The sequence below is a fragment of the Sorex fumeus genome, unplaced genomic scaffold (assembly GCF_029834395.1).
Source record: "Sorex fumeus unplaced genomic scaffold, SorFum_2.1 ptg000005l, whole genome shotgun sequence".
NCBI lineage: Eukaryota > Metazoa > Chordata > Mammalia > Eulipotyphla > Soricidae > Sorex > Sorex fumeus.
The window spans coordinates 7412704-7425522 of NW_026606062.1; the positions used below are offsets into that span (position 1 = coordinate 7412704).

Consider the following 12819-nt stretch of genomic DNA (forward strand, 5'->3'; position numbering starts at 1 on the left):
AGGCTTTGCGTGAGATTTTAAGGATGAGTTGGAATCTGAGCAGTGAGGTTTCTTTTCCTTTCAGTTGAGTGGTGCCTCTGGTAGAAATGTTGAAAATCAAGTCTCTTTACTAACTGTAACCTTGGATAAGTCAGTTAAGAAGGAATGCTCAGGGGCTGGAGCAATAGCACAGCGAGTAAGGCGTTTACCTTGCACGCAGCCAACATGGCTGACCCAGGTTCGATTCCCAGCATCCCATATGTTCCCCCGAGTACCACAAGGAGAAATTCCTGAGTGCATGAGCCAGGAGTAACTCCTGAGCATCGCCGGATGTGACCCAAAAAGCAAAAAAAAAAAAAAAGAAGGAATTAAACATAAAAATATGAAAAAGCGACTACTTTATTTAAAACAGATAAATGATATAGATTTGCATTTTAGGGGTTGAAGTGATAGTACAGTGGGTAGGACACTTGCCGGAGCTGATCTGAGTCACCACATACTGAGTACAGAGCTAGCAGTAAGCCCTGAACACAGCTGGGTGGCCCAGTGAAACAAAAGATTTGCATTTTAGAAGCATCATTCTGTTGCCCATGGAATCTGTTGCAGTAATCATCAGGGAAAGAAAAGAGCTAGGACAGATAATACAGGAGTTTTAGTGCGTGCTTTGCATGAGGCAGACGTTCCACTTATGATCCTCTGAGTACCACCAGGAGTAACTCTTCAGGATGGCCAGGTGTGGCCAAAATCAGACCCCAAAATGGAAGTAAAAGTGAATAAGGTTAGGGTCGGAGCAGTAGACAGTGGGGAGGGCATTTGCTTGCTGGGTTCAGTCCCCAGCATCTCCAGGAGCACTTACTGAGTGCAGAGCCAGGAGTAACCCCTGAGCGTCACTGGGTGTGACCCAAAAAAGGAAAAATAAATAAGCAAAAACCTTTATAAAGAGCAAAGGTTTGCAGTAGGCGCATGGCTCAGAGTATAGCTAAATAACCATGTCAGAGGTATGGAGCGGTTATACAAAGCAGGTAGGGCACTACCCTTGACTTCTCACAATAGCTGTGTAGTTGTCCTCTGAGTCTGTCTGTCAGCACGACTTGGAACCCCCCTTTCCTGCCGCCACCACCCTCGCTCCCCCAGAAATAGAGGCGGGCAGAGCACAGTACAACATGTGATCTACTTAGCTGACCTGTGTCCAATCCCCTGAGCACCACCAGGAGTGATCCCTAAGCACAGACACAGTAGTGAGAACAGCTAGATGTGGCACAAGAAAAAGAAGAAAAAATAGGTGGTGAGATAATGACATAATTGCCTAGGGCTGTAAGTGAGCATCTAGCGTGGGTTGAAACTTGGGGATCTCTGACTCCACTCACAGGTTGAGCGCATAGATACTTAAGTCTTAATTTTCAGGGGCCAGAGATAGTACAGCAGTTCAGACACTTGCCTTGCACACGGCTGACCTGGGTTCAATCCCTTGCACCCCATATGGTCCCCCAAGTCCTCTAGGAGTGATGATTGAGTGCAGAGCCAGGAGGAAGCCCTGAGCACAGCTGGGTGTGACCCCCCAAAATCTTGATTTCTGTTATTTTAATGGCGGGGCCATTCTTTTATTTCTTCAGATGCCAAAAGTTCAGTATAAATCAAACTGTAAACCATCCACATTTGCATATCCTGCCCCTCTGGAAGTACCAAAAGAAAAGGAAAAGGAAAAGGTAAGGTCTTTGGTTCTTTGAGAAGTATTTCTAGAAGCTGGCCATTGTTTTACTTGTGCTTTTTTTTTAATATTCTTGTATATTAAAAATATTCTAAAAGACTTCTTATGGTAAAATCTACCATTACACAAGAATGTACAGTATTTTTTTTCTTTTTTATAAATTTATTGATTCACCGTGAGAGCCGCCACAAAGCCTTCAGGCTTAAGTCTCGATCACACAATGATGAAACACCTGTCCCTTCACCAGTGCCCACCTTCCACCACCAAAAGCCCCAGTATACCCCCCATCCACGTCCTCCCCCTGCCTGTGGGGCAGATGATCTCCACACTACTCTCTCTCTCTCTCTACCTTGATTACAAGGAATGTACAGTATTTATTCCTCATGGTCTTCCACACCTTGTCATAAGAGCCACAGTTTATGAATCTCTGCAGGTACTTTTGCTGCGCGTATCTACACTTTTCCTGCCAGCGTAGAATCATTCTCGGCATACGGCTCTGCCTCCTTATTTTCAGTTGAACAGTTTTTCTTCATGACTCTCAGTGTATGCAGATCTCTTTCTCCAAAGCAGCTGAAGAATCCCTTTATGTAGGTACCATTGTTTAGCCAATTTTGACTGAGCGTTTCTGACAGACACTTTAGGTTGTTTTTAATTCATCTCCATCACAGATGAGACTGGGTGTACATCCATGCACTTCGGCGAATGTGCCTATAACTTGGGACCTAAAAATGGAATTGCTTGATAAAACATAATGTATGTCATTCTCGTGTGTTGACATCATTTCCTTTTCAATGAGCATAATGAAAACAGTAAGGGAATTTGAAATGACCAAAGGCAACAGAATCTGAGAACTGGTCTCTGGAAGTGAGCTTATCGCTGCAGGAAAATGGGGGGCGGGGAGGGCGGGACTTGGAGATAATGATGGAAGGAAGCGGACACTGGCGGACGGTGCGGGATTGGCCCATAATGAAACCCTGTTCACAGTATTCTAAATCAGAGTGCCTCAGTGTTTTGGAATTTTTTAATGAATATAAACTATACCCCTACCGATATTGTATGGAGACATTTTTGATATGTGTTCAAAGCATACAAATTAGTAGCTATACTTGCCCCTGAAGTTTTTGCAGTAAAAATAATCGTTCATGACACATCGTTGAGGAAAATAGTTCTTACTCAGAACAGTGTTTCCTCTAAGACAGCGTTTAGGGGCCTGAGCAGTGGTCCAGCAGAGAGGGCCCTTGCCTTGCACACCGCCCACCTGGGCTGGATCCCCAGCATCCCAGATGGTCTCCGGAGCACCTCCAGGTATGATTCCTGAGTGCAGCCAGAAACAGCCCCTGGGCATCGTCGGGTGTGGCCAACAAAGGCAGTTGCTTGCTCTCTAGTGTTTTTCTTTATTTTAAATTTAAATTTATGTTTTAATGTAGTGCCAGGAACAGAGCCCAGAGCTTTGGACAGACAAGGCATGTGCTCTCCCACGGAGCTACATCCCAGCCCGGTGCTCTCCCTATAAGCAGAAAGGGGTACGGCACCCACAAATCAGTCTCAGAAGTTAACATAGCAGATCCGCCTCCTGAATTGGCTACACTTTCATTTTTCTTTTTCTTCTTTTATTTGGTGCTGACTTACAAAGCTGTTGATTATAATAGTGTTTCAGGCATTCATTGTTCTGCCTCTAAACCATCAATGTCAGCGTCTCTCCACTGTAGTGTACAAATTTTTTTTTAATTTTGTTTTATTTCACAATATTTGATTACATTTAATATTCAAACACCAACCCCACCATCATTGTACCTGATTTTTTTTCAAATGTGTACAGTCTTCCAGGAATGAAAGGCTCACCTATAACAGTGGTGATAAGTTACCCAAATAAACATGCTGCTGACTTTTCCCATTTCTCCCCTGTTCTTTATGATATTGCCTAAAAGCAATAGTTCTTCATGGGCTTGAGCAGTTATATTTATGTAGGTAAAGGATTACATTAATATACCCTATTTGCTTTCTCTAGGTTTCCACTGCTGTGTTGTCTATAACTGCTAAGGCTAAAAAGAAGGAAAAGGAAAAAGAGAAAAAGGAGGAGGAAAAAATGGAAGTGGTACGTAGAACTTGGTGATGTACTTATCTCTGTTCTGGTTCACATTCTTTATTTGGCTGAAGACTATCCCTACTTGAAGACTTTATTGCCTCCCTCTATGTTATCTCATTCCAAACGTAGACACCTAGATCATCTTAATTAAAAGGGACTTTAGAAGTTACCATCTATTCAGGGGCCAGCGAGCAAAGCACTTACTTGCCCTATATGCGGCCGAACCAGGTTTGATCCCCGGCATCCCATATGTTCCCCTGAGCACCTCAGGGTAACTCCAGAGTGCAGAGCCAGGAATAATAGCCCCAAAACCAAATATTTTAAAAAATAAATTACAGCTTTTTGCAGGGGCAAAATAGAGGGTACAGGTCAGTAGTCAGTAGTCCTGGGAAAACAGAACCATAGTTTGTCTTCCCTTGTGAGGAGCAGGGAGGATAAGTTTGGTTTGGGGGCCACACCCATGGGTGCTCAGGGATCTCCTGGCGGGGTTCCAGGAACAGTATGTGGTACTGGGGATCCAACCCAGGTTGGCTACATGCGAGGCAGGTGCCTTACTCAGTATGCCAGCTCCCTGACCCCTTTGATTTTTAACAGATACCGAGATACCGAGGTGGGAAAAAGAAAGGTCCTTTAAAGCAAAACGGAAATATCTGTTTAAATAGATGAGTCGGAGAGTAAGTGGGTAAGGTGCTTGCTTTGCACGCCGCTGATTTGGACTCCATCTCAGGCACCTTTTAAGTCTTCTAAGCCCTGCCAGGAGGGATCCAAGACCTTCTTTTTCTGGTCTCAGCTAGTAGACAAAATTTACTGTCCTTGGGACCAGAGTAAATACAGTGGATAGGGTATTTGCCTTGCACATGACTGACCCAGGTTCGATCCCCAGCATCCCATATGGTCCCCTGAGCACCGCCAGGAGTAATTCTTGAGTGCAGAGCCAGGAGTAACCCCTGAGCATCGCCAAATGTGACCCAAAAAGCAAAAAAAAAAAAAAAAAAGAAAGAAAACAAACAAAAACCTTACCATCCTTTAAAACCAAGTTAAACAGTATTCTTCATAGTTAGTTTCTTCTTCCTGAGTCCGGCGCCACTTCCGTTGAACTGTTTGTCTACCTTTTATTTCTAATAGTTGCTCTCATTAAACACTATTCAGTGATATGGAGCGGAAGTAAGCCTACTTTTCCTTTCCTAGGATGAAGCAGAGAAAAAGGAAGAAAAAGAGAAGAAAAAAGAACCTGAACCAAACTTCCAGTTATTGGATAATCCCGCCCGAGTGATGCCTGCCCAGCTGAAGGTCCTGACCATGCCGGAGACCTGTCGCTACCAGCCCTTCAAGCCAGTAAGTCACTGCGGGCCCTTCGCCCCGTTTCTGGGTGATTCTGACCTGTTCTAGATGAAGCAGCAACAAAGGAAGGTGAACATCAAAACCACTCACCAAAGCTCTCTGCTACTGATAAATCTCTTAGCAAAAGCAAAGATGGGAATTTATTCCATCGTTTCATCTACCGGAGGCTTGTGCCATAAAGTATAGACTTTCGAGTCAGATACCATGAGACTGAATCCTGTCTGCCACTTACACACTTCATGGTCCTGGGCCAGGTTGTAAACCTCTTTGCCTAAATCCCTCCCATTATGAAAGAAAAATATTCCTATGTAATCGTATTAGACATCCCTAGAAAGCAGGTAATGAGGCCAAGAAGGCTGTTTGTTTTGGAGCCGATGATACTCAGGAATTACTCCGGGTGGTGCTCAGGGGACCATATGGGATGCTGGGGACCGAAGTCCAGTCAGCTGCATGCAAAGCAAGCATCCTGCCTGCTGTACTGTCGCGCCAGCCCCCACCCACATACCTCTGTTTAAAAGATACAAAACAGGAGAGGTTTCTCCCACTCCAGAATTCTTCTTTAGGACACCCTTTCCATAATCTGGGTACTTCCCTGCATACCTTTTTCCTTCCCTTAATAAAGTTTTCTGAATTTTGTTCCCCCCCACCAAAAACTTTTTTTTTTTTCAGTATTATAAAGGTGGTCCGGTTCTTTATAATTTGCAGTACGCCAGCTATCCTTTTTATTCTTTCGTCTGTCTCTGAATCTAAAATGTATGTCCAGGGGCTGGAGAGATAGCATAGCGGGTAGGGCGTTTGCCTTGCACGCGGCCGACCCGGGTTCGATTCCCAGCATCCCATATGGTCCCCTGAGCACCGCCAGGAGTAACTCCTGAGTGCAGAGCCAGGAGGAACCCCTGTGCATCGCCGGGTGTGACCCAAAAAGCAAATAAATAAATAAATAAATAAAATGTATGTCCATGTTGTAAAGAACATAGTTGGGTCTTTTTTTTTTTATCCATGTAGTCCCGGTCTATGCCTTTAGAATGTTTCATTTCTGTTTTGTATAACCAATAACATGATGAGATTTACTCATCAAGATTCCCATTTTAGGGACTGGAGAGATAGTACAGTGGGTAAGGTACTTAATGTGCACGCAGCTGACCTGGGTTCGATCCTTGGCTCCCCGTGGTCCTAGCTCTGCCAGGAATAGTTGCTGAGTGCAGAGCCAGGAGTCACCTCTGAGCACTGCCAGGTGTGTCCCCGCTTCCCCCCTCCCACCCCCCCTCAAAAAAAAAAACAGTTTATTGTCTTTCTGTTTTTTATTCTGTTTCTCCATAGATAACATTTTAGGTATTAAAGGCCATCTGGTGCTGAGAATCAAATTGGGGTCAGGTGCATGCAGGGCAAATTGCCCACACCATTGGGCCATGTGTTTTTTCTGTTCTGCATTGAATATTAATAGTTAGAGCATAGTCTAAAATGACTCTTCTTGGGGCTGGAGCGATAACACAGCGGGTAGGGCGTTTGCCTTGCACGAAGCTGACCCGGATTCGATTCCCAGCATCCCATAGCATTCCCCAAGCACCGCCAGGAGTAACTCCGGAGTGCATGAGCCAGGAGTTACCCCTGAGCATTGCTAGGTGTGACCCAAAAAGCAAAAAAAAATAAAAAATAGAAATATATATACTTATTAAAATGACTCATCTTCAAGAAAAGCAGACTTTATCAAGGTGAAAAAGCTACCAATTAATGTATGTGTTTGTTGAAAGAAGGGAAATAATCTTAAATATATTGGCACTGCGTTTGTTGTGTAGTGTGACAGGGCAGAGTTCTGATGAGTAAAAATCAGATTAGCTTGCAGTGCAGAAATGCGTATATGTATGTGAATTATTTACTAATGTGCTTGTGCTTTTCCTTCCCAGTAATGGGCTTTGGTAGAAATGTTTTTTCCAGATGTGCCCTTCCACTGTTGACTGATTTAATTATAGAGAGTAGCTTTCCATTTCCTGAATAGGATTAGCACGCCAGAGATGGAGGAATAGTTGGTGTTCAGATTTACCTTCTGCTAATTAATATACTTAGGAAAGGGCTTAATATACATAATTCCTTCTGCCCGCTATTTCCCTTTGATTCCTGTAGGATAACATCGGCTTGTCCTTTCTGCCTTGCCAACGGGGAGCTTTGGTTTATGGGGTTACTCCCATCACAGTGCTCCCGTTCCTCTCTGTTTGTCATCTCTTTGTGCTCTGCTTCTAGTCTCTGTTACATAGGAAGGATTTCTAAGTTAAGGTGAAAGCCATTCAAGTATCTGTGATACTCGTGTTCTTTCTGTTCTAAAATTGCTGGAGAAAAACAACAGTTTTTTTGAGATTGGGGCATTAGGACAGAAGTTAAGGTACTTGCTTTACATGAGGCCGACCCCAGTTCAGCCTCGGGCACCACATGCTGCCCCGAACACCTTCAGAAGCCAAAAAAGTAGACAACTTTTTATATATTGGTTGTCTTCTCTATCCAAATCTATATTTTTTTTTTTCTCACAGATAAGAGTAACCTATTCAGTTACTATTACCTCTACACTACACTAAAGAGTGTACAAGTCACCTGGAGATGTTGGTGAAATGTCGTCTGGCCCTGGGGGGGAGCAGAGGCTGGAATGCTGCTTTGTCTGCGGGCTTTGGGGCGGGCTGGGGCAGGAAATCGTCCATCCCGGGCAACACATGGTCTCCCCAGAGTACTTCCGGGAATAAAGCAGTGTACTAATGCAGGACCACATACTGAGTCACAAGGCAGTAGAAAATCGTAGTTAGTAACCATTCTCCTGGCAAAAACTTGTTAAATTGGGAAACATCAGCCAAATAGAAAATAGTGTAGGTTCTAACCTCCAGACCCACTGAGGTAAGTTTGCAGATACTCCCATGCATCAGTAGTCACCTTACCTTTATAATATTGATTCTTCTTCCTTGTCAGACCTTGCACTGAGTTGAAGGATTCTATTAAGTCAGAAGGTTTTGTTTGCTTGTGGTGCTTGGAATTAAACCCAAGGCCTCGTAAAGCAAGACAAGTGTTCTACAGCTGAACGGCGGTGTCATGGTTGCCCTCGGTAGGAATGGAGTCTAGAGCCAAAGTACTTTAGAGTACTAAAGCTCAGCTTGTTCATCTTCCGCTCTGCGTTTGCAGCTTTCCATCGGGGGCATCATCATCATGAAGGACACAAGCGAAGACGCTGAAGAGCTGGTCGAACCCGTGGCAGCCCATGGCCCGAAAATTGAGGAGGAAGAACAGGAGCCGGAGCCCCCAGAACCGTTTGAGTACATCGATGATTAAGGACCAGAGGTATGCGTGGGACACCGAGGCTCTCACTGGCTTAGATGCCAAACTTTGCCTTCTCTGATTTTTTTTGTTCCGCATGTGTTGCCCCCGATTCCTCTCTTTTTTTGTTTGTTTTTCTGATTCTGCTGTCTGATATTGATATATACCAATGTTATTCAGAGTGGCTGGTCTGCAAACTGTTTTCTTTTTTTCTTTTTTTTTTTTTCTTTTTGCTTTTTGGGTCACACCCAGCGATGCACAGGGGTTCCTCCTGGTTCATGCACTCAGGAATTACTCCTGGCGGTGCTCAGGGAACCATATGGGATGCTGGGACTCGAACCCTGGTCGGCCTTGTGCAAGGCAAATGCCCTGCCCGCTGTGCTATTACTCCAGCCCCTGTTTTCATAGTTCTTTAAGAAGATAGAGAACGGGGACTGGAGCCATAGCTCAGGAGTAGGGCAGTGTGTGCTAGGCTTGCACACAGTCAACTCAGGTTTGGTCCTTGTCACCCCAGATAGTCCTCTGAGCACTGTGAAGCACAGCTGCAACCCCCACCCCTCAAAAAAAAAGAAAAGTAGAAAACTTCCTCCTGTTGCAGATTGTAAATCTAATTAATACCACTTTCATTCCCAAAAAAAGTATTTATTTATTGTTTCTTTTTGGGTCTCACCCAGCAGTGCTCAGGGATTACCCCTGGTGGTGCAGGGGGGGCCATATGGGATGCCAGGGATCGAGCTCAGATTGGCCGTGTGCAAGGCAAACACCGTACCCACTGTACTATTTTTCTGGCCTTCATTATCTTTTTTTCTTCCTCAAAAAGTCATTGGAATTTGAGGCTGTGGTTGGTTGACTCTTGTACTAGCACTGGTCAATTCAGAGAGCCCAGTTTGAGTAGCACAGCTCAAGAAGAAGATGATATTCTCGTAATATTAAAGTGAGTCTTCGGGGCCTGGAGTGATAGTACAGTGGTTAGGGCATTTGCCTTGCACACGGCTGACCCGGGTTCAATTCCCAGCAACCCATATGGTCCCCCGAGCACCGCTAGGAGTAATTCCTGAGTGCATGAGCCGGGAGTAACCCCTGTGCACCGCTGGGTGTGACCCAAAAAGAAAAAAAAAATAATAATAAACTGAGTCTTTAGATGCAAAGAGTTAGAATAATCCCAATTTTATGAAGTTCTTGTGGTTGGTTTTTTGTTTGCTTTTTGCTCATTTTTAACATGGTCATCTCACAGTTGAAGATGCCTATGCACTATATAATCAAGATTATTTTTTATGTGTTTTTTTGGGATCACACCTGATGCTATGCAGTGATGACTCCTCGCAGTGCTGGAGGACCATACAGGGTGTGCCAGGGCTTGAACCCCAGGAGGCACATGCCTTACCCACAAGTACTATCTTTCCAACCCACAATCAAGACTTTTTCATCCCATTCTACTATATAAATTTTTTTGTTAAGTTTTTTAAAACTGATTTATGAAGTTATTTGTAGTTGAGTTTCAGGTATATAGTGTTCCAACACCAGTCCCACTATGAATACATTTTTAGACAAATAATAATAATTTATTTCACCTACAGCAGTTAGGCCCTCCCGACAGCAGTTAGGAAATCTAATTAATGACACTTTCAAAAAAAATCTGGGGTTTTTTTTTTTTTTTGGTCACACCCAGCAGTGCTCAGGGGTGACTTCCTGGCTCTGCGCTTAGGAATTACTCCTGGGAGTGCTTGGGGGACCATACAGGCTGCTTGCATCAGTTCTCTGCAATCCACACTGCCTTGCTGGAAATCACCTGGGTTAGTTGTCAAAGTACTTAACTACAAGATGACTGAAGATAATGGCTGGGAATTGGATTATTGGTTTTCAAAAGGATAGAATGCTTGGTCCAATAGGATTCTGAAAACTATTCTTGGCAGTGATAACAGACACAGAACAGGGCAAAGAGGCATATTAGGACTGCGTAGGGAGAGCTGGGGACTGGTCTTGCACTTGAAGACCTAGTAGTTAAGAAGCTGTTTTTGAAACTGAAAAATGACTCCCTTCCCTCTGTCTGCTCCCCGCGCCCCAGGGAATCCCATTTCTCATCTGGAGAGGCTTGTCTGGGCTCGATTGGAAATGCCTGAGAGACTCGTGCTGAGACCTGCTATTCGCTGCATGTTCCATTGCCTCCGCGCTGACCGGAAGAACCACGGCTGAGTCTGAGTCAGAGGGAAGATACGAGACGCTCTAGTGTACTCTTTCACAAAACCCGGTTTTCGAATAAATATATTAAAATCTCCAATGGGCACAGACTTCGTTTGTTTGCTAGCCTGGGTTTTAAAGGATGTAGGGGCTGGAGCAATGGTCCAGTGGGGAGGGCACTAGCTTGTACTCGGCAGACCCAGGTTTGATCCCCGGCATCCCATATGGTCCCCTCAAGCACTGCCAGGAGTGATTCCTGAGTGCAGCGCCAGCAGTAACCCCTGAGCATCAGTGGGGTTAAAATACCACAAAACCCACAAAATATGTAAGTGAAGGGATTTAGTACCCTTTCCCCTGCTTGAATGCTGGGATGAGTGCTAATTTCCATATCGATGAAAACGGGGAAGAAGGGGATCAAACCTTATCACTTCAAGAATTCTGAATTTTTTATCTGTGATTAAGGATATGGAAGTTTCTTTAGGAATCCAAAGGAAATTAATCTGTTCCTGCAACTCGGAAGCATTTTATAAATGTGAACTTTGCTTGTTTTCTGGTTTTCGTTCTGTTATGGGCAGTAAGTATAATTTAGTCACAGGATCTGAATAATACACTTTTTTCCCCTTCTGCTTTTCTACCTTTTGTCTCTTTACTTTGGAGAGGGGAGTGCAGGAGGTGGGGTCACACCCAGCTGTGCTCAAGGTTACTAATCCTGGCTCTGCACTCAAGGATCACTCCTGGGAGGCTTTGGAGACCGTGGGATGTTTAAATCCAGCTATAATTCATAATACAATCGGGAGTGGAAACTAAAAGTATCTACAGTTGATTGACAAGTATAATTTTGATTAATACCAAAACCAAAAAGCTAGATTTTAGGGGAATTTACAGAGTTCTTTTGGTCTTGATTTTTGACCATGTTAAATAAAGTAGTTTCCAACATTTGTACACGAAGGTTCTTTGTTTCTACCTTGATTCACTTCTTAAATTAGGGTCTTGGCATGATAGTTCAGAGAGCTGAAGTTTATGCTTTGCATGCCGGGGGTCCAGGTCCCTGAACTCCATCCAGACTGGTCCCAAAACAAAAGCAAAAAATTAGGGTATAACCTTATCTGGGGGGGGGGGTAGGTTACTGATATCAAGGATGGCCGCATTCATTGGTCAGTTTCCTTGTGTGTCCCCCCAAAACCCTTAAATTTCTTTCTCATTCCCAGATGATTATATAAAAGACATTATCTCATTTCCTACCCTCTCGTTAGCTATCTCCTTCCTCTTCAATCCTTTAGCATTATTTATATTTCAGACAGTTATCTCAACATTTCCCTTAATATGTGAAATGTTTAAAAAACAGAAGTCTCGGTGATGTCACTGTCCAGAGTTCGAGGGAGTGTGAGAGCAGCGCCAAGTGTTCCTCCACATAATAGTGGACTGAGCTTCATCTGATGAGCCCACGTTCTGGGGGTGCATTTCAGAGTTGCTCTCTTGGCCTTCATCTTGAGCTTCTGATGTTTAAAAATGTGAGCTGGAGCAGAGAATGAGCGCCGGGGTGAGGCTGCGTCTGCGTTCCTGGCGAGCTGCTCTCGGTTTCCTGGGACAGGCGGAAGACAGATGAACCAAGGGGCAAGGGACTCTGGAGTGAAACCCTGGGCACCGCCGGGTCATTATGAAGACACGGTGGAGGCTGGAAGTGAACCAGAAACCCGGGGAGCAGGGCAGTCGCTCCTCTGGATGATGTCATGGCGGTCCTCTGCCCCTGGCTTGCACCTGCGTGGGCTGCCACACGACAGATGGGAAAGACTCGAAAGACTTCATCAGGACACATTCCACTCCCCCTCCCCCAGTCTAGCAGCTCCTGCAACTCCCCGCCCTTTCGAGTTTGGGCTCGGCCCTCCCTCACCTGCACGCCTGCCTGTGTGACATCCTCCCCGGCTGGGCGTACCCCAGGTCTGCTTCTCAGCTGAGGTACGGAGTCAGGCAGACCCCCTTAGCAAGGAAATAAAATGAACTGTCAGCGGAGAACTTAATGCTCCTTCCAGCCCTTTTGCCTGCCCAGAAGCTTCCAAGCTGAAGCCCCCCTGGAACAGAGGAACTTAAGCAGGAGCAAGAAGCCCTACAAAGATAGTGAAATGTGTTTGGGGGCCACACCCTGTGGCACACAGGGCTTACTCCTGGATCTGTGCTCAGGGATCACTCCTAGCAGTGCTCGGAGAACCACACTTGGGGTGTTGGGATGGACCCAGCT

The 12819-nt window shown here is 44.9% G+C and overlaps 1 protein-coding gene across 1 annotated transcript in view; it reads left to right on the plus strand.

Annotated features, from left to right (window-relative positions):
* The window catches only part of PSMD1 (proteasome 26S subunit, non-ATPase 1), an 88934-nt gene extending 78258 nt beyond the window's left edge, over window positions 1–10676 (plus strand). The window contains exons 21-25 of the mRNA XM_056120785.1: window positions 1593–1685; window positions 3696–3782; window positions 4962–5108; window positions 8274–8429; window positions 10471–10676. Coding sequence (XP_055976760.1) covers window positions 1593–1685; window positions 3696–3782; window positions 4962–5108; window positions 8274–8420 — 474 coding nt within the window. The 3' untranslated portion in view covers window positions 8421–8429; window positions 10471–10676. The remainder of the gene's footprint in view (window positions 1–1592; window positions 1686–3695; window positions 3783–4961; window positions 5109–8273; window positions 8430–10470) is intronic.
* Window positions 10677–12819: the final 2143 nt, after the last annotated feature.